At 43.7% G+C, this 21778-nt stretch overlaps 1 protein-coding gene across 1 annotated transcript in view; it reads left to right on the top strand.

Moving 5' to 3' along the window:
- LOC124266069 (NACHT and WD repeat domain-containing protein 2-like) overlaps positions 1-21778 on the top strand; it is a 32537-nt gene that overhangs the window by 8745 nt on the left and 2014 nt on the right. Inside the window, exons 7-17 of the mRNA XM_046700885.1 lie at positions 9904-10032; positions 11813-12024; positions 13921-14063; positions 15425-15530; positions 16266-16478; positions 17198-17528; positions 18391-18693; positions 19225-19441; positions 19912-20068; positions 20684-20852; positions 21407-21769. Coding sequence (XP_046556841.1) covers positions 9904-10032; positions 11813-12024; positions 13921-14063; positions 15425-15530; positions 16266-16478; positions 17198-17528; positions 18391-18693; positions 19225-19441; positions 19912-20068; positions 20684-20852; positions 21407-21769 — 2343 coding nt within the window. The remainder of the gene's footprint in view (positions 1-9903; positions 10033-11812; positions 12025-13920; positions 14064-15424; positions 15531-16265; positions 16479-17197; positions 17529-18390; positions 18694-19224; positions 19442-19911; positions 20069-20683; positions 20853-21406; positions 21770-21778) is intronic.

The following is a 21778-nucleotide window of genomic DNA, read 5'->3' as shown; positions in this document are numbered from 1 at the left end:
TGATACATACCCTTCATGTCAAGTGTGTAGGCGAAACGTGCAGCGTATCATGTTGGTTGTCCCAGAATATAAATATCCCTGATACATACCCTTCATGTCAATTGTGTAGGCGAAACGTGCAGCGTATCATGCTGGTTGTCCCAGAATATAAATATCCCTGATACATACCCTTCATGTCAAGTGTGTAGGCGAAACGTGCAGCGTATCATGCTGGTTGTCCCAGAATATAAATATCCCTGATACATACCCTTCATGTCAAGTGTGTAGGCGAAACGTGCAGCGTATCATGCTGGTTGTCCCAGAATATCAATATCCCTGATACATACCCTTCATGTCAATTGTGTAGGCGAAACGTGCAGCGTATCATGCTGGTTGTCCCAGAATATAAATATCCCTGATACATACCCTTCATGTCAAGTGTGTAGGCGAAACGTGCAGCGTATCATGCTTGGTTGTCCCAGAATATCAATATCCCTGATACATACCCTTCATGTCAATTGTGTAGGCGAAACGTGCAGCGTATCATGTTGGTTGTCCCAGAATATAAATATCCCTGATACATACCCTTCATGTCAAGTTGTAGGCGAAACGTGCAGCGTATCATGCTGGTTGTCCCAGAATATAAATATCCCTGATACATACCCTTCATGTCAAGTGTATAGGCGAAACGTGCAGCGTATCATGTTGGTTGTCCCAGAATATAAATATCCCTGATACATACCCTTCATGTCAAGTGTGTAGGCGAAACGTGCAGCGTATCATGCTGGTTGTCCCAGAATATAAATATCCCTGATACATACCCTTCATGTCAAGTGTGTAGGCGAAACGTGCAGCGTATCATGCTGGTTGTCCCAGAATATAAATATCCTGATACATACCCTTCATGTCAAGTGTATAGGCGAAACGTGCAGCGTATCATGCTGGTTGTCCCAGAATATAAATATCCCTGATACATACCCTTCATGTCAAGTGTATAGGCGAAACGTGCAGCGTATCATGCTGGTTGTCCCAGAATATCAATATCCCTGATACATACCCTTCATGTCAATTGTATAGGCGAAACGTGCAGCGTATCATGCTGGTTGTCCCAGAATATAAATATCCCTGATACATACCCTTCATGTCAAGTGTGTAGGCGAAACGTGCAGCGTATCATGCTGGTTGTCCCAGAATATCAATATCCCTGATACATACCCTTCATGTCAATTGTATAGGCGAAACGTGCAGCGTATCATGTTGGTTGTCCCAGAATATAAATATCCCTGATACATACCCTTCATGTCAAGTGTATAGGCGAAACGTGCAGCGTATCATGCTGGTTGTCCCAGAATATAAATATCCCTGATACATACCCTTCATGTCAAGTGTGTGGCATGTAGGCGAAACGTGCAGCGTATCATGCTGGTTGTCCCAGAATATAAATATCCCTGATACATACCCTTCATGTCAAGTGTATAGGCGAAACGTGCAGCGTATCATGCTGGTTGTCCCAGAATATAAATATCCCTGATACATACCCTTCATGTCAAGTGTGTAGGCGAAACGTGCAGCGTATCATGCTGGTTGTCCCAGAATATAAATATCCCTGATACATACCCTTCATGTCAATTGTATAGGCGAAACGTGCAGCGTATCATGTTGGTTGTCCCAGAATATAAATATCCCTGATACATACCCTTCATGTCAAGTGTGTAGGCGAAACGTGCAGCGTATCATGTTGGTTGTCCCAGAATATAAATATCCCTGATACATACCCTTCATGTCAATTGTGTAGGCGAAACGTGCAGCGTATCATGCTGGTTGTCCCAGAATATAAATATCCCTGATACATACCCTTCATGTCAAGTGTGTAGGCGAAACGTGCAGCGTATCATGCTGGTTGTCCCAGAATATAAATATCCCTGATACATACCCTTCATGTCAAGTGTGTAGGCGAAACGTGCAGCGTATCATGCTGGTTGTCCCAGAATATCAATATCCTGATACATACCCTTCATGTCAAGTGTATAGGCGAAACGTGCAGCGTATCATGCTGGTTGTCCCAGAATATAAATATCCCTGATACATACCCTTCATGTCAAGTGTGTAGGCGAAACGTGCAGCGTATCATGTTGGTTGTCCCAGAATATCAATATCCCTGATACATACCCTTCATGTCAATTGTGTAGGCGAAACGTGCAGCGTATCATGTTGGTTGTCCCAGAATATAAATATCCCTGATACATACCCTTCATGTCAATTGTATAGGCGAAACGTGCTGCGTATCATGTTGGTTGTCCCAGAATATAAATATCCCTGATACATACCCTTCATGTCAAGTGTGTAGGCGAAACGTGCAGCGTATCATGCTGGTTGTCCCAGAATATCAATATCCCTGATACATACCCTTCATGTCAAGTGTATAGGTGAAACGGGCAGCGTATCATGCTGGTTGTCCCAGAATATAAATATCCCTGATACATACCCTTCATGTCAAGTGTGTAGGCGAAACGTGCAGCGTATCATGCTGGTTGTCCCAGAATATAAATATCCCTGATACATACCCTTCATGTCAAGTGTGTAGGCGGCGAACGTACAGCGTATCATGCTGGTTGTCCCAGAATATAAATATCCCTGATACATATCCTTCATGTTAATTGTATAGGCGAAACGTGCAGCGTATCATGTTGGTTGTCCCAGAATATAAATATCCCTGATACATACCCTTCATGTCAAGTGTGTAGGCGAAACGTGCAGCGTATCATGCTGGTTGTCCCAGAATATAAATATCCCTGATACATACCCTTCATGTCAAGTGTGTAGGCGAAACGTGCAGCGTATCATGTTGGTTGTCCCAGAATATCAATATCCCTGATACATACCCTTCATGTCAAGTGTATAGGCGAAACGTGCAGCGTATCATGTTGGTTGTCCCAGAATATAAATATCCCTGATACATACCCTGCATGTCAAGTGTGTAGGCGAAACGTGCAGCGTATCATGTTGGTTGTCCCAGAATATCAATATCCCTGATACATACCCTTCATGTCAATTGTGTAGGCGAAACGTGCAGCGTATCATGTTGGTTGTCCCAGAATATAAATATCCCTGATACATACCCTTCATGTCAATTGTATAGGCGAAACGTGCAGCGTATCATGCTGGTTGTCCCAAAATATCAATATCCCTGATACATACCCTTCATGTCAATTGTGTAGGCGAAACGTGCAGCGTATCATGCTGGTTGTCCCAGAATATCAATATCCCTGATACATACCCTTCATGTCAATTGTATACGCGAAACGTGCAGCGTATCATGTTGGTTGTCCCAGAATATAAATATCCCTGATACATACCCTTCATGTCAAGTGTGTAGGCGAAACGTGCAGCGTATCATGTTGGTTGTCCCAGAATATCAATATCCCTGATACATACCCTTCATGTCAATTGTGTAGGCGAAACGTGCAGCGTATCATGTTGGTTGTCCCAGAATATAAATATCCCTGATACATACCCTTCATTCATGCATCATCAATTGTATAGGCGAAACGTGCGTGCGTATCATGCTGGTTGTCCCAGAATATAAATATCCCTGATACATACCCTTCATGTCAAGTGTATAGGCGAAACGTGCAGCGTATCATGCTGGTTGTCCCAGAATATAAATATCCCTGATACATACCCTTCATGTCAAGTGTATAGGTGAAACGTGCAGCGTATCATGCTGGTTGTCCCAGAATATAAATATCCCTGATACATACCCTTCATGTCAAGTGTGTAGGCGAAACGTGCAGCGTATCATGCTGGTTGTCCCAGAATATAAATATCCCTGATACATACCCTTCATGTCAAGTGTGTAGGCGAAACGTGCAGCGTATCATGCTGGTTGTCCCAGAATATAAATATCCCTGATACATACCCTTCATGTCAAGTGTATAGGCGAAACGTGCAGCGTATCATGCTGGTTGTCCCAGAATATAAATATCCTGATACATACCCTTCATGTCAAGTGTGTAGGCGAGAACGTGCAGCGTATCATGCTGGTTGTCCCAGAATATAAATATCCCTGATACATACCCTTCATGTCAAGTGTGTAGGCGAAACGTGCAGCGTATCATGCTGGTTGTCCCAGAATATAAATATCCCTGATACATACCCTTCATGTCAAGTGTGTAGGCGAAACGTGCAGCGTATCATGCTGGTTGTCCCAGAATATAAATATCCCTGATACATACCCTTCATGTCAAGTGTGTAGGCGAAACGTGCAGCGTATCATGTTGGTTGTCCCAGAATATCAATATCCCTGATACATACCCTTCATGTCAATTGTGTAGGCGAAACGTGCAGCGTATCATGTTGGTTGTCCCAGAATATAAATATCCCTGATACATACCCTTCATGTCAATTGTATAGGCGAAACGTGCTGCGTATCATGTTGGTTGTCCCAGAATATAAATATCCCTGATACATACCCTTCATGTCAAGTGTGTAGGCGAAACGTGCAGCGTATCATGCTGGTTGTCCCAGAATATCAATATCCCTGATACATACCCTTCATGTCAAGTGTATAGGCGAAACGGGCAGCGTATCATGCTGGTTGTCCCAGAATATAAATATCCCTGATACATACCCTGCATGTCAAGTGTGTAGGCGAAACGTGCAGCGTATCATGCTGGTTGTCCCAGAATATAAATATCCCTGATACATACCCTTCATGTCAAGTGTGTAGGCGAAACGTACAGCGTATCATGCTGGTTGTCCCAGAATATAAATATCCCTGATACATATCCTTCATGTCAATTGTATAGGCGAAACGTGCAGCGTATCATGTTGGTTGTCCCAGAATATAAATATCCCTGATACATACCCTTCATGTCAAGGTGTGTAGGCGAAACGTGCAGCGTATCATGCTGGTTGTCCCAGAATATAAATATCCCTGATACATACCCTTCATGTCAAGTGTGTAGGCGAAACGTGCAGCGTATCATGTTGGTTGTCCCAGAATATCAATATCCCTGATACATACCCTTCATGTCAATTGTATAGGCGAAACGTGCAGCGTATCATGTTGGTTGTCCCAGAATATAAATATCCCTGATACATACCCTTCATGTCAAGTGTGTAGGCGAAACGTGCAGCGTATCATGTTGGTTGTCCCAGAATATCAATATCCCTGATACATACCCTTCATGTCAATTGTGTAGGCGAAACGTGCAGCGTATCATGTTGGTTGTCCCAGAATATAAATATCCCTGATACATACCCTTCATGTCAATTGTATAGGCGAAACGTGCAGCGTATCATGTTGGTTGTCCCAGAATATAAATATCCCTGATACATACCCTTCATGTCAAGTGTATAGGCGAAACGTGCAGCGTATCATGTTGGTTGTCCCAGAATATCAATATCCCTGATACATACCCTGCATGTCAAGTGTATAGGCGAAACGTGCAGCGTATCATGCTGGTTGTCCCAGAATATCAATATCCCTGATACATACCCTTCATGTCAAGTGTATAGGCGAAACGTGCAGCGTATCATGCTGGTTGTCCCAGAATATCAATATCCCTGATACATACCCTTCATGTCAAGTGTGTAGGCGAAACGTGCAGCGTATCATGCTGGTTGTCCCAGAATATAAATATCCCTGATACATACCCTTCATGTCAAGTGTATAGGCGAAACGTGCAGCGTATCATGTTGGTTGTCCCAGAATATAAATATCCCTGATACATACCCTTCATGTCAAGTGTGTAGGCGAAACGTGCAGCGTATCATGCTGGTTGTCCCAGAATATAAATATCCCTGATACATACCCTTCATGTCAAGTGTGTGTAGGCGAAACGTGCAGCGTATCATGCTGGTTGTCCCAGAATATCAATATCCCTGATACATACCCTTCATGTCAAGTGTATAGGCGAAACGTGCAGCGTATCATGCTGGTTGTCCCAAAATATCAATATCCCTGATACATACCCTTCATGTCAATTGTGTAGGCGAAACGTGCAGCGTATCATGCTGGTTGTCCCAGAATATAAATATCCCTGATACATACCCTTCATGTCAATTGTATAGGCGAAACGTGCAGCGTATCATGTTGGTTGTCCCAGAATATAAATATCCCTGATACATACCCTTCATGTCAAGTGTGTAGGCGAAACGTGCAGCGTATCATGTTGGTTGTCCCAGAATATCAATATCCCTGATACATACCCTTCATGTCAATTGTGTAGGCGAAACGTGCAGCGTATCATGTTGGTTGTCCCAGAATATAAATATCCCTGATACATACCCTTCATGTCAATTGTATAGGCGAAACGTGCTGCGTATCATGTTGGTTGTCCCAGAATATAAATATCCCTGATACATACCCTTCATGTCAAGTGTATAGGCGAAACGTGCAGCGTATCATGCTGGTTGTCCCAGAATATAAATATCCCTGATACATACCCTTCATGTCAAGTGTGTAGGCGAGACGTGCAGCGTATCATGCTGGTTGTCCCAGAATATAAATATCCCTGATACATACCCCTTCATGTCAAGTGTATAAGTGAAACGGGCAGCGTATCATGCTGGTTGTCCCAGAATATAAATATCCCTGATACATACCCTTCATGTCAAGTGTATAGGTGAAACGGGCAGCGTATCATGCTGGTTGTCCCAGAATATAAATATCCCTGATACATACCCTTCAGGTCAATTGTATAGGCGAAACGTGCAGCGTATCATGTTGGTTGTCCCAGAATATAAATATCCCTGATACATACCCTTCATGTCAAGTGTGTAGGCGAAACGTGCAGCGTATCATGCTGGTTGTCCCAGAATATAAATATCCCTGATACATACCCTTCATGTCAAGTGTATAGGCGAAACGTGCAGCGTATCATGCTGGTTGTCCCAGAATATAAATATCCCTGATACATACCCTTCATGTCAAGTGTATAGGTGAAACGGGCAGCGTATCATGCTGGTTGTCCCAGAATATAAATATCCTGATACATACCCTTCATGTCAAGTGTATAGGCGAAACGTGCAGCGTATCATGTTGGTTGTCCCAGAATATAAATATCCCTGATACATACCCTTCATGTCAAGTGTGTAGGCGAAACGTGCAGCGTATCATGCTGGTTGTCCCAGAATATAAATATCCCTGATACATACCCTTCATGTCAATTGTATAGGCGAAACGTGCAGCGTATCATGTTGGTTGTCCCAGAATATAAATATCCCTGATACATACCCTTCATGTCAAGTGTATAGGCGAAACGTGCAGCGTATCATGCTGGTTGTCCCAGAATATCAATATCCCTGATACATACCCTTCATGTCAAGTGTATAGGCGAAACGTGCAGCGTATCATGCTGGTTGTCCCAGAATATAAATATCCCTGATACATACCCTTCATGTCAAGTTGTATAGGCGAAACGGGCAGCGTATCATGCTGGTTGTCCCAGAATATAAATATCCCTGATACATACCCTTCATGTCAATTGTATAGGCGAAACGTGCAGCGTATCATGCTGGTTGTCCCAGAATATAAATATCCCTGATACATACCCTGCATGTCAAGTGTATAGGCGAAACGTGCAGCGTATCATGCTGGTTGTCCCAGAATATAAATATCCCTGATACATACCCTTCATGTCAAGTGTATAGGCGAAACGTGCAGCGTATCATGCTGGTTGTCCCAGAATATCAATATCCCTGATACATACCCTTCATGTCAAGTGTGTAGGCGAAACGTGCAGCGTATCATGCTGGTTGTCCCAGAATATAAATATCCCTGATACATACCCTTCATGTCAAGTGTATAGGCGAAACGTGCAGCGTATCATGCTGGTTGTCCCAGAATATCAATATCCCTGATACATACCCTTCATGTCAAGTGTGTAGGCGAACGTGCAGCGTATCATGTTGGTTGTCCCAGAATATAAATATCCCTGATACATACCCTTCATGTCAAGTGTATAGGCGAAACGTGCAGCGTATCATGCTGGTTGTCCCAGAATATAAATATCCCTGATACATACCCTTCATGTCAAGTGTGTAGGCGAAAACAGCGTATCATGTTGGTTGTCCCAGAATATCAATATCCCTGATACATACCCTTCATGTCAAGTGTGTAGGCGAAACGTGCAGCGTATCATGTTGGTTGTCCCAGAATATCAATATCCCTGATACATACCCTTCATGTCAATTGTATAGGCGAAACGTGCTGCGTATCATGTTGGTTGTCCCAGAATATAAATATCCCTGATACATACCCTGCATGTCAAGTGTGTAGGCGAAACGTGCAGCGTATCATGCTGGTTGTCCCAGAATATAAATATCCCTGATACATACCCTTCATGTCAAGTGTATAGGTGAAACGGGCATCGTATCATGCTGGTTGTCCCAGAATATAAATATCCCTGATACATACCCTTCATGTCAAGTGTGTAGGCGAAACGTGCAGCGTATCATGCTGGTTGTCCCAGAATATAAATATCCCTGATACATACCCTTCATGTCAATTGTGTAGGCGAAACGTACAGCGTATCATGCTGGTTGTCCCAGAATATAAATATCCCTGATACATACCCTTCATGTCAATTGTATAGGCGAAACGTGCAGCGTATCATGTTGGTTGTCCCAGAATATAAATATCCCTGATACATACCCTTCATGTCAAGTGTGTAGGCGAGACGTGCAGCGTATCATGCTGGTTGTCCCAGAATATAAATATCCCTGATACATACCCTTCATGTCAAGTGTATAAGTGAAACGGGCAGCGTATCATGCTGGTTGTCCCAGAATATAAATATCCCTGATACATACCCTTCATGTCAAGTGTATAGGTGAAACGGGCAGCGTATCATGCTGGTTGTCCCAGAATATAAATATCCCTGATACATACCCTTCAGGTCAATTGTATAGGCGAAACGTGCAGCGTATCATGTTGGTTGTCCCAGAATATAAATATCCCTGATACATACCCTGCATGTCAAGTGTGTAGGCGAAACGTGCAGCGTATCATGCTGGTTGTCCCAGAATATAAATATCCCTGATACATACCCTTCATGTCAATTGTATAGGCGAAACGTGCAGCGTATCATGTTGGTTGTCCCAGAATATCAATATCCCTGATACATACCCTTCATGTCAAGTGTATAGGTGAAACGGGCAGCGTATCATGCTGGTTGTCCCAGAATATCAATATCCCTGATACATACCAGTCATTGCCAGAGATGTTGCCAGATAAAAGCTCATATTTCATAAATATTATTGCTGTGAGAACAATGATCATACGGTATATTCGTGTATATTGGGGAATTATTTAACAATAGACTATATCTTTCTGTGGGGAGATACAGATTAATAATTACATAAAATTACATACAAAGATGCCAACTCCCACAACTTAGGCGTGAGACGTTTTCAATACTCATGTCACGCTCTCACGACAAAACTGATAAATCTCACGCCAAACTTTAGCATGCACATTTTTAACATTTGAAATCAAGCTAATAAGTCTGAATACATGTACATCTTTTTCAGTGACTTTTCTGAGAGGGGAATTTGCAATAATGCTTTGGTTTAAAGTTCTTTCTCACTTGGGGTTGGGGGGCGGTGGGGTAGCCTAGAGGGTAAAGCGTCCGCTCGTCACGCCAAAGACCCGGGTTCGATTCTCCACATGGGTACAATGTGTGAAGCCCATTTCTGGTGTCCCCCGCCGTGGTATTGCTCTGATATTGCGGCGTAAAGCTAAACACACTCACTCACTCTCTCTCTTGGGGTTGGAAGCTCCGTACATATCATACGATTTTTCGTCCTATAATGTAAGCATCATACCGTACCAGTGAGTTTTACCGAAACGTCCACGACGATGAGGGCATGGTAGATAGCTCTGACAGCTTCGTTGAACCATTCCCCCTTGTGTTTCAGAATGCCTTGGCCCCGAGGAACGTGACCGCGAATCCAGACAACGGCTCTCCGAGCTAAGGGACATAACTCTAGCCAAACAACTGCCGGCCCAGAACATCCTCTCCTACAACATCACGTGGCATCCTAACGGTAAACTACCTCGTCATATTGCGACACTGAATACGACGCCGTCCACGTCCACGTTAAGTGCACTATGCGACAAGGTGTCACATGTAACTGTACAATAAGGGACCGTTCATAATTTATGGCTAGAGGGGTGATGATGATTTTAAGGGGGGTCACCTATTTTGTTCTGGGGAGCTAGGGATGGTCAGTAATTTTGTACACACGTATTTGGGGAAGGGGGAGGGGGCAATTTGTACAATAAAATATGTTAAATTTATGCTTAGAAATGATGGGGGGGTCATTGATTTTGTACATGCCATGCAGGGGGAGTCACTTATTTAGTACATAAATCTTAGGGGGCTTCATTCACATAGTACATGCTTCTCCATAAAAATCATCTTCAACACCCCTCCCCACCCCACCCAAGCAACCCAAGCCATAAATTATGAACGGTCCCTAAGTACATTTGCCTTTGCTGTAAACGTTAATCGGAATGTCCATCCTCTGAAGTGTACGTATGTCTCCACAAACATTAACTGTCACTAATTGTTTGGTATACGCATTTTCTCCACATACACGTCATCAACTCTTCTCAAATTAACATATACTGTAATCCATTTTTCTCACATAAACATGATTATTAATAATTAAAAATTAGTCCATTTATATTGCGCCAACTTGCTCATGTTCTCGTAGAAACAAATACTGTTAGCCATGCTCCTCTCCTAAACAATTACTGTCACCAGTTGCTTTCGCATGAGCGTTTCTTCATATACTGTCAGCTATTGTATTTTACACACATATTAATAATCTTTCGGCGTTTATAAGAGCGAAATGTGCTCATGTCTTGCAGTCTTGACGTTTAAAATATTTTGACCCCAATTTCATACACCCAAAGCGTGTCAACTATTCTGCTGTGTAGGGTTGTAAAACATGACATTCCCTCCCTCCGGAATTCTAAAATGTACAGTGACAGTTCCTCACAACCGGGTGACAGGAATGAAATGACTCAATTTTCTGTCTGTTTTGGTGTATAAGAATGTAAACCTGAATTACTTGCTATCAGGGTAATACAAAAGTAAAGTATCAATGTTCAGTCCTCCCGGATGTACAGGAAGGGGTGTTATTGTCACTCGTAAGACAGTAGCATCATACAGTATCCTTATTCCTCGCAGTGCGCATTTGTAGTGCAGTGTATGCGTTATTAACGATGTGCTCAGTGTGACGTGCATGGTTCTCGCAATCCGGCTAGGATGCATCCTCGATAATCTCCAGGGTATACGTTACGATCACTCTCCACTATACCCTGGATGCATCCACGGCTTGGGGCGATGATTTTGTTACCTCCCCTGGCTGGCTCCGCATTCTCACAGTAGCCAATCAGCTAAGCCGCCGTCACAACCGAGCTTGCCAGTGTCAACAAAGATTGCGGTCGCAGTTGCAAAGGTTTGTTCACAGTGCCAGTCAGATTTTTTGGGAAATAATAAAGACAAATTCACAGATCTGAAACTTGAAAAAAAGAATATTTTGAACTCCTACTTCTTTCAGAGTACCTCTGCATCAATTGTGTTGCCAAGTTTAAATGGTTAGATAATTTAAGACGCGAAAGTGAGTAGTGATTGGTACGCTCAACTTCCCAGCGTAGGCACCTGACTGGATAAAAAGCCAGAAAAGGGAGGTAATAAAATCATCGCTCCGTGGATGCATCTAGGGTATAGTGGAGAGTGATCGTAACGTATACCCTGGAGATTATCAAGGATGGCTGGGATGTAGCATTGTGTTTGTTTGCATTGTGCCCGGACAGGTGTTGACCCCGGCGTGGTCAAGGAGCATGAGGAGTACATCGACCGCCTGTGTGAAGACTTCCAGTTCAAGGTGTCCAGCATGATCACCCAGGCCATACAGGCTCGGCAGGACACCTACCTCAGCAACCCGGTGTTCGAGGAGGTCGTGCAGCACACGCTGTTCTGCCAAGAGAAGTGTAGGGCGTTCCAGGGCAGGGCAGAAACTCTACAGGTGAGGGTTACAGTGTCTGACTGCTTTATGTAGTAGAATGGAATTTGGGGTTCTTCCGTAATGAAACCCAGAAAGAGAGTTGACGGCATCTTTATTACGTTGGGACGACTCCACCAACGTCATTTTTATGCATAAAACCCAGGTGTGTGGACCTAAGTGTGCAAGATCCAACAGTCTCTCGTACTGTACAGTCCTTGGAAATATACAGAGGTGACCTGATATCCAGATACCTTTAAAAACCTTTACACTGTAGTGTGGGGCTGCTTACTGTTCGAGTGCTTAAGACGGACTTAATTAGCAGGTCAACCACTGAGTTTAAACTGTGTGATAATTACATAAGCTAGACAAAAGACTGAGGCAGGTCAGGGCTTTGGCTATTGTAAGGTTGGGTTTACATTGATTGATATGCTTTGCTGGCGCATGCTTCAGTTGTATTGTTAGTGAGGGCAACCACATCTAAGTATGCTAAAATAACCAATATTTACAGATGTGTATTATGTACATGAAGACAGATACATCTTCAACTAGCAGTACCAACTAAGATAAAATATACCACTGTAACACAAAACATGCTCACACATTTAGAGCACACTAAACTCTACGGGTGAGTGAGCTAGGGTAACAGCGTGTGACTGTAGAGCACAATATACTCTGAAGGTGAATCAGCTAGGGTAACAGCGTGTGACTGTAGAGCACAATATACTCTGAAGGTGAGTCAGCTAGGGTAACAGCGTGTGACTGTAGAGCACACTAAACTCTGAAGGTGAGTGAGCTAGGGTAACAGTGTGTGACTGTAGAGCACACTAAACTCTGAAGGTGAGTGAGCTAGGGTAACAGCGTGTGACTGTAGAACAAACTAAACTCTGAAGGTGAGTGAGCTAGGGTAACAGCGTGTGACTGTAGAACACACTAAACTCTGAAGGTGAGTCAGCTAGGGTAACAGTGTGTGACTGTAGAGCACACTAAACTCTGAAGGTGAGTCAGCTAGGGTAACAGTGTGTGACTGTAGAGCACACTAAATTCTGAAGGTGAGTCAGCTAGGGTAACAGCGTGTGACTGTAGAGCACACTAAACTCTGAAGGGGAGTCAGCAAGGGTAACAGTGTGTGACTGTAGAGCACACTAAATTCTGAAGGTGAGTGAGCTAGGGTAACAGTGTGTGACTGTAGAGCCCACTAAACTCTGAAGGTGAGTCAGCTTGGGTAACAGCGTGTGACTGTAGAGCACACTAAACTCTGAAGGTGAGTCAGCTTGGGTAACAGCGTGTGACTGTAGAGCACACTAAACTCTGAAGGTGAGTCAGCTAGGGAGACAGTGTGTGACTGTAGAGCACACTAAACTATGAAGGTGAGTCAGCTAGGGAGACAGTGTGTGACTGTAGAGCACACTAAACTCTGAAGGTGAGTCATCTAGGGTAGCAGTGTGTGACTGTAGAGCACACTAAACTCTACAGGTGAGTCAGCTTGGGAGACAGTATGTGACTGTAGAGCCCACTAAACTCTTAAGGTGAGTCAGCTAGGGTAACAGTGTGTGACTGTAGAGCCCACTTAACTCTGAAGGTGAGTCAGCTAGGGTAACAGTGTGTGACTGTAGAGCACACTAAACTCTACAGGTGAGTCAGCTTGGGAGACAGTGTATGACTGTAGAGCACACTAAACTCTGAAGGTGAGTCAGCTTGGGAGACAGCGTGTGACTGTAGAGAACACTAAACTATGAAGGTGAGTCAGCTTGGGAGACAGTCCTTCTCATGTCAAGATAGAAATCACTGCAGGTGAAATATGAAGACATAGTCCGCGAACTTGCGGCACTTTTATCAGCACAGAGACTGACTCGAACCAGATGGACATGTTTTGGAGGGTTCCGTTGATTTCGATTAAACGAGGTTTTGCTATTTTAGGAAATCCGAAGCTATCTGATTGGTTCAAGTTGTCAACCCTTCATCCTCCACGGCCCCTCCGGTAGCGGCAAAACCTCCATCATCGCAACAGCAGCTACCAGTGCATGGGAAACACTGAAATCTAAAGCTGCAATTATTACCAGGTAATACACGGCAAGAGACTGGAAGTCTAAATGTGCATTAATAGTACCAAATATTATCATCGAAATATCCGGAATTGAGGCTGTTGGGAAATAAAACCAAGTTATTTCCAAGAGTGACATATCATTACTTAGTTTGTTTGTTGTATAGCCGCAATCAGCAGTATTCCTGCTGTACAGCCGCAATCAGCAGTATTCCTGCTGTGTAGCCGCAATCAGCAGTATTCCTGCTGTGTTGCCGCAATCAGCAGTATTCCTGTTGTGTAGCCGCAATCATCAGTATTCCTGCTGTGCAGCCGCAATCAGCAGTATTCCTGCTGTGCAGCCGCAATCAGCAGTATTCCTGCTGTACAGCCGCAATCAGCAGTATTCCTGCTGTGCAGCCGCAATCAGCAGTATTCCTGCTGTGCAGCCGCAATCAGCAGTATTCCTGCTTTACAGCCGCAATCAGCAGTATTCCTGCTGTATAGCCGCAATCAGCATTATTCCTGCTGTGTAGCCGCAATCAACAATATTCCTGCTGTGTAGCCGCAATCAGCAATATTCCTGCTGTACATCCGCAATCAGCAATATTCCTGCTGTACATCCGCAATCAGCAATATTCCTGCTGTACATCCGCAATCAGCAATATTCCTGCTGTATAGCCGCAATCAGCAATATTCCGGCTGTATAACCGCAATGAGTAACATTCCTGCTGTATAGCAGCGGTCCGTAAATAGTCAAGTCTGGACCAAATAACAGCATAAGCATCGATCTACGCAACTGGGATCGAGCGATCCTGACCACCCGATCCCGTTAGTCGCCTCTTACGACAAGCATGAGCTACTGAAGATCAAATCTAACCGGGATCCGATTGCCTTATGGGTTTTTCATGTGTCACCTGATACGACTTCAAAAGGAGGGTTGTTACTTGGTCATACAAAGAGAAAGCGATCACTGTAACAGACCAGACAGGGGTATGTCAGTGTTTTATATGTGTACGATGAAATGGGGTTTCACGTCGCGTTTGAATTTATTCGAAATGTGTACGTGCATACGCCCGGTTTGTGTGTGTCTGCTTGTAATAGTAGTGGCTTATCACTGGGGTACCATGCTCTGTTTATCACAAATATACCTCTCACAGCCAACAAGTCCTTGTTGGATCGTCTTAATGCCGTGCGGAAGGCAGAGAAACAACAGACAGCTTCTCTATGACGTGGCTGGGGATCGGACACCGATCTTCGGCAAGACGCTGTATCCCTAGATTACGTAGCTCGGCTGCTACGGGTTGGTATGAACTGCAAGGTCACATTGTACATGTAGATACCACATCATGTGCATAATGATGTGTCTTGGATGCAGCAGTTGTAGTTAATTTTCTGCAGGTTCATCGGCACGACCCCGGACAGCTCCAACATCGGCAGCCTCCTCATCAGCCTCATCTCACAGCTCGGGGAATTGTACACATTCGATACGTCCGATCTGCCTCCGGTAACTACAGCTAGCAGCCTATCCTGTCCCTTTTGACATGACTCTGCATGGGTTACACTTCTGGAATAATTTTAATCACTATTCATGAAGTCATGTCTTTATGTATTGGTTTTGCAATTCGAATTTAGATTAAGCTTCTATTAGTATATGTAAATCGATATTCCGATATCAATAAAATATATATTTAGTTGTCACACATCATATTAATTCTCTTGACATCATAAATCTATGGTTTCATATCAGTAATATCATTTGTAGATACCACAAATTCGAAACAGGTGAATATATATTTAAAAGTCGAATGTGTGACACAAATAATGCAATTTCCGATTATTATAATAATTATTATAGATGCTATAGGTAAATAATATTCATTTTTATACCACTGACCTAAAATATATAATTAGAGCTATAAACTCTGTCCATCCGAAGACATTGTGTGTCCCACCAATAACTTGAAAACAATCAGCAAATTAGTTAATATCCATTTTGCATTACAGTGAGTGAGGTAAGCGCAGCTATAGCAATAACTAAACAGGTGGCACCAGAAATTGGCTGCACACATCTAATTAAGGAATCGAACGTGGGTCTTCAGCGTGGCGACTAATGCTATTACCTTTAGGCCACCCAATCGGGCCCTTTTACAGTTTAAGTACACCACAATATTATTGTCTGTCATCCTACTGTGTAACACGTGTATGTCTGAATCTAACACAGTCATTCTCTGTATACCAGACAATTAAGGAGCTGCGAGAGTTCTTCAAGGCAGCCTTGTCCAGAAAAACAGCGGAGACGCCGCTCGTCCTCTTCTTGGATTCTCTGGACCAGCTTGACCCTTCCGGTGATGCCAGGCAGTTGCTATGGTTACCACGAGAACTTCCGCTTAATGTTAAGATTGTTTTATCAACTCTCCCGGATGAAAAATATGAAATTCTACCACGATTAAAGGTGAGTAAACAGGGTTTGATGCTTTTATTGAGTACAATACAACCTGGTTTGTGTCATTGCTTAAAGATTTTCAAATCTCAAAACCTCACGAGTGTCAGAAGTGCACTGTCCTATATATCTTTACACAGAGCCAAACGCTTCGTGGTACAGCTCCACTCGCCGTGCATCGCTTTTTCTATATTTAGCAAATCTAACTATTCTGGGGTGATTTTACAATCTATTCCAATAAATGATATATATGAAATGTTTATCACTGTTTGATAATATTGACCGATAGCGCCACTTTGAAATCATCTTTGCACAAATGGCCGACATCAGACCCGCACCGAATGGGTGTGTGTTGCAGAGCTGTTCTCTGATTGGCCGATTCTGTTTTAGTTTTACCACCGTTCAGTTTGTTAAAATTGGTTCGGTTACCCACGATATCGTTATGGCAAACCAAAACATTGCATCTCCTGCTTTTAGTGGCTAACGAAGCTGTTCGGAAGGAAGCTGAGAATATCATTCAACTGCCCACAAAGCCATTGATATGAATAAAATTTTGCGCATTGACCATTCTTTTGGCCGTATATGGCGTGTTATAGACATACATTAATTTATGTGTTGTTTTGGATTTAGTGGTACAAGTTTTCGAGATGCTGGATTTACGAAAGTTTTCGGTGATGATTGCTGTCAATATCATTGTTCAAACTATATACAATCCTATTGAAATATTTCAGGCCCTGTTCCCCAGTAGCTCTAACTATGCTGAAGTCCCCACACTGGCGCTGCCTGAAGTGACCAGCATAGTGGACACGTGGCTTGACCAAGCAGGACGAAGGTTGACCCCTGGTCAGAGACAAACGGTACAGGAGGCCTTCAACAGGTGCCCGCTGCCGCTGTTTCTGAAACTGTCTTTTGACCAGACGCTTAAGTGGCGGTCCTACTCCCCTAGTGACACTACCGTCCTGCAGGACACCGTCAGGGGATGCATCAACACTCTGTTCCAGAGGATTGAAGAACTGCATGGGAAGATCCTCGTGGAGCGGGCACTTGGCTACCTTACGCTAAGTGAGTAGACGAGGGACTTGCCTTATTTCATAAGACTGCAAGAACTGTCTCTTGTTCAAGTTGTACCAAGAATTTACGATTCCTAGTCTGTCTCACAGTCCCTGAAACGCAACATTTTTCGATCTGCCCAACCCTTTCTGCAATGCTAAAGTCCTAAATGAAGCAAGTCTAGATTTCCTGGTTCTGGTTTTGAATCTCCCTATCAGCATTATATATATTCAGAGACTAATAGGTTCCTACCAACCTATGCTGGTCGTAAGGACGAGACGTGGTATTGGTGTCTGGTTCGGGGATTTGCATCATTAGTGTATCTTTGTAACCCACCGGTGTAGATCGGTGCTCATAATATCAGTCACTGGATTATCTGTCATAGACTTGATAATTTACATGTCGCCGTCACAAGGCCGGAATATTGCTGAGTTATACAAAAGAAATATCAGTTGACTTTCGTAGTAATGTGTAGGCAAGTTATATGGTGAAATACCTACTGTACACTGGCAATTGATCTTCAGTAACCCATGCTTGACGTAAAAGGCGACTAACGGGATCGGGTGGTCAGGCTCGCTGACTTGGTTGACACATGTCATCGTATCCCAATTGCGTAGATCGATGCTGATGGATTGCCTGGGCTAGACTCAATTATTTACAGACCGCCTCCTTATAGCTGGAATATTGCTGAGTGCGGAGTAAAACTAAACTCACTTATTCACGAATACGATAGGCTCAAGCGGGCATTATGAATTACTTCAGTCGTCATCTACGTATATGGATAGTGATGGTATGTCATGTTGATTGCTGTTGTGTTATTACGTTATAAATCTATACATTACGGTTTCTATACACACGTCCGTCCTCTCCCTAGGCAGATCTGGCCTATCAGAGACAGAGTTGGAGGACATCCTGTCATGTGACGATGATGTCCTGAATGACGTGTACATGTACTGGACTCCGCCAATCAGACGACTTCCGCCTCTGCTCCTAGTGAGGGTCAAGGCCGAACTTGGGCCGTACTTGGTGGACCGAGGAGCTGATAGCGTGAGGGTGTTCTACTGGTACCACAGACAGTTCATCGAGGCGGCATTAGACAGATATTGCTCAGACGCTAAAGATGTTGCTCAAAGGCATCGCGCTCTGGGAGAGTTCTTCTCGGGAATTTGGTCAAATGGTACTGCAAATAAGCGATAATTTTGCACCAAACTTACTTCAAACAGTATAAGTAAGTTTTTAAATGATCATAAACATACGACCGGTTGCACTGGCTGCACCGTTTGAATCCACCTTTATTGCACCTTTATTTTATATTTACAAGGAAGAAATTTGCTGAAGAGCGGTTGGTTAAAGACAGGCTGATGACGGATGTTTCTTGTGCATGTCTTGTTTTACCGGTAATGCATTCAACATCACGGGGCGGTAGGGTAGCCTAATAAAGCATCTGTTCGCCACGCTGAAGACCCAGGTTCGATTCCCCACATGGAAACAATGTGTGAAGCCCATTTCTGGTGTCCACCGCATGGAAGTTACTGGACTATTGCTAAAAGCGGCGTAAAACCATACTCAATAATTTCAGCTTCACAATCATAAAATGCAGTTTGTTTTAATGTTAAATCAAGAATTGACATATTTTTACAACAAATACTATAATAGTTAACGACCTACGTACCCTGAAAGACATTATTATTTTGTTTTTTTTCTCAAGGAAACGCTAAACCATACACAGATTCAAAAGGTCAGTCCGGAAAAGCTGACCGTCATGTGACCTCACAGCCAGTCAAGTATGGTACGAATTTTAATCGCCGGAAGTTAAACAACCTAACGTATCATCACCAGAGGGCGGGTCAGGGCGAGCTACTCATGGAGGAATGTTTGTGTAATCTGGAGTTTGTGTCGGCCAAGTTGAAGTCCGAGGGCCTGAGGTGAGTACGGTTCCTGCTTTGCCTTGTCGATTTAACACAAGTCAGTAAGCATGTCCAACTCCTTTTCATATTCTTCTATATTTTGGGGCGTGGAGACTGTTTGGTCAACATTTCTTTTGTCCGTCTTGGAATGTTGAATGTTTGAAAATATAGATATATTGTTTTAATTTGGCGATGGGGTAGCATACTGGTTATAGCGTTCCCTCGTCACGTCGAGAAACGGGTTCGATACCCCTCACGGGTACAGAGTGACAAGCCTATTGCGGAAGCTGATTTCGCCTCGATATTGCGAAAATGTTGCTAAACGCTGTGTAAAACCATCCTCACAGCAAAAAATGGGAAACAACTCTGCAGAGAGCCGATTTTCAATGCGTTACGACTTTCCAAAAAGACTCAATATGGGCTGTATTGTAGTAGAATACCACAGACTGATTTAGTTGATAGCGTTTGATCTCTTTGGTTCGTTACAGGCAAGTGACCGACGACTACCTCGATGCCACCTCCCGCTTTCCAGATATTCAACCGCTCAAGACGCTGTCAGAAGCAATACACCTGTCTCAGAGTGCACTGGTCACCAGTCCTGACGAACTTCCGGCTCAGCTCATTAGCAGGATCAAGGACAGAAACGTCAGTAGCGTTCCTTTATTCGAGACTCCTACTTTTACATCAGCTAACTATACAACGTTAGTGTCTGTATATGCAACCAGGAGCCAACACATTGATCGACGTAAGAGTTGGTGAGAGAGATTAAATAAGTATTCACGCATCCAAAAACAGCATGTGTATATGGACAAGGGCGATAGGGTAGCCTATTTGCTCGTCACGCCGAAGACCTGGGTTCGATTCCCAAGGTGTGCACAATGTGTGAAGCCAACTTTTCTGCTGTCCCCAGCTGGGATATTTTGGAATATTGATAAAAGCGGCGTAAAACTAAACTCACTCAACCACTCAGTATATGAGCAAATATACATATCGTCATTGGTTTAAGGACGGTTATCGCATGGGACACACGTGACCGGATCCTTGAACATTTCTGAAGAAAATACATTAAAATACATGATGCCTGTTCAGAAAGGCTACATAGGAAGGTAGAAGACAAGAAATACGTCAGGAGATACTTTCAATCTTGCACTTTCCTAGACTAGATGTATTTCTTTGTGATAGAGTTATAGGATCATATTTAACATTGGTGAAATGGCGATATAACGCCAAGCTCTGAGGCTCCGTTTCTATTGTTATCAGGGTCTGGAGGATTTCGTCGCTCAGTGCTACGCCTCACCCTCACCCTTCCTGCTCCCATCCAAGCGTATAGTGACCCAGACTGGTGGGGCTCTTCTCCACTCCCCAGCGGAACACACCCAGGAGATCACCGGTCTTGACCTCACCAGTGACGGTACAGTGGCAGTCACATGTAAGTGCAGCTTTGTTGAAACGCTTTGTGTGTATGGATGAGATGAGTTATGTCCCTTTTTATGTCTTTTCCAGAGACCAATCAGATTCCTCCTTTCATATAACTTGCACATGCTTCAAATGAGATGGTGTCGAATAGTCAAGACAATCTGATGATCTTTATAGTAATGAAACGGTTCCTAGTTCGCGAAGTGTATCAAGTCATTTGAGAATCTTTATAAAACATGAAAAAATATTACGAATATCTGTAGACGCTCAGTTAATGGTACACGTGCTCTGCAATTCTTGAATCTACTAGAGTCCCAAGGTCAGCTGCCATGTTTATGAGCCGGATCTTTGTCTCGTCAGCGATTTTCACACGTATACAGCTCGTTGGTCCCTGCCAAATTCCAAATTCCTACCTAGTGCTGCAAGTGGGGGAACTGGTAGGTAGGTTTTAGGGCGACTGTGGGTCTGAAAAGGACTATTTGCGCCGGATGGAACTTGGAATTTTACAACCAGTTATCTCCCTTGTCTCGGGAAGCCGTAAAGCGCCATTGTTCGCTGTCCTCACAGGTGGAATGGACAACTCCGTGAAAACGTGGGATGTCAGGACCGGCAAACTGCTCCGCTCCATAGACGACATAGGCCCTGGGTCTAGCAGGGTCTTCACAGCCTGTGCGGATACTCTCGTCGTCGTTGTCACCAGCAACAACATCCGGGCATTCGACCTCCAGTCGGGAGTGGAAGCTTACACTCTCTCCAACTACATGGCCAACTCGGGGTTCTGTCTTGCTGGAAAGGACAGGACCGCCATGTTTGTGTTTCTCGGGAAGAACGTTCAGACATATTCAGCTGCTGATGGGGCGTTTCTGGGAACATCGTCTAATGCGCATGTACAGGACGATGAGAGCATGGGAAGTTCATCTGTTGTGGCAGGTTTGTAAC

Source organism: Haliotis rubra, unplaced genomic scaffold, assembly GCF_003918875.1.
Source record: "Haliotis rubra isolate DU_JTF1 unplaced genomic scaffold, ASM391887v1 Scf123, whole genome shotgun sequence".
NCBI classification, from domain to species: Eukaryota; Metazoa; Mollusca; class Gastropoda; order Lepetellida; family Haliotidae; genus Haliotis; species Haliotis rubra.
Note: the sequence above shows the minus strand (reverse complement) of the source record. Positions and strands in the feature narration are given on the sequence as shown.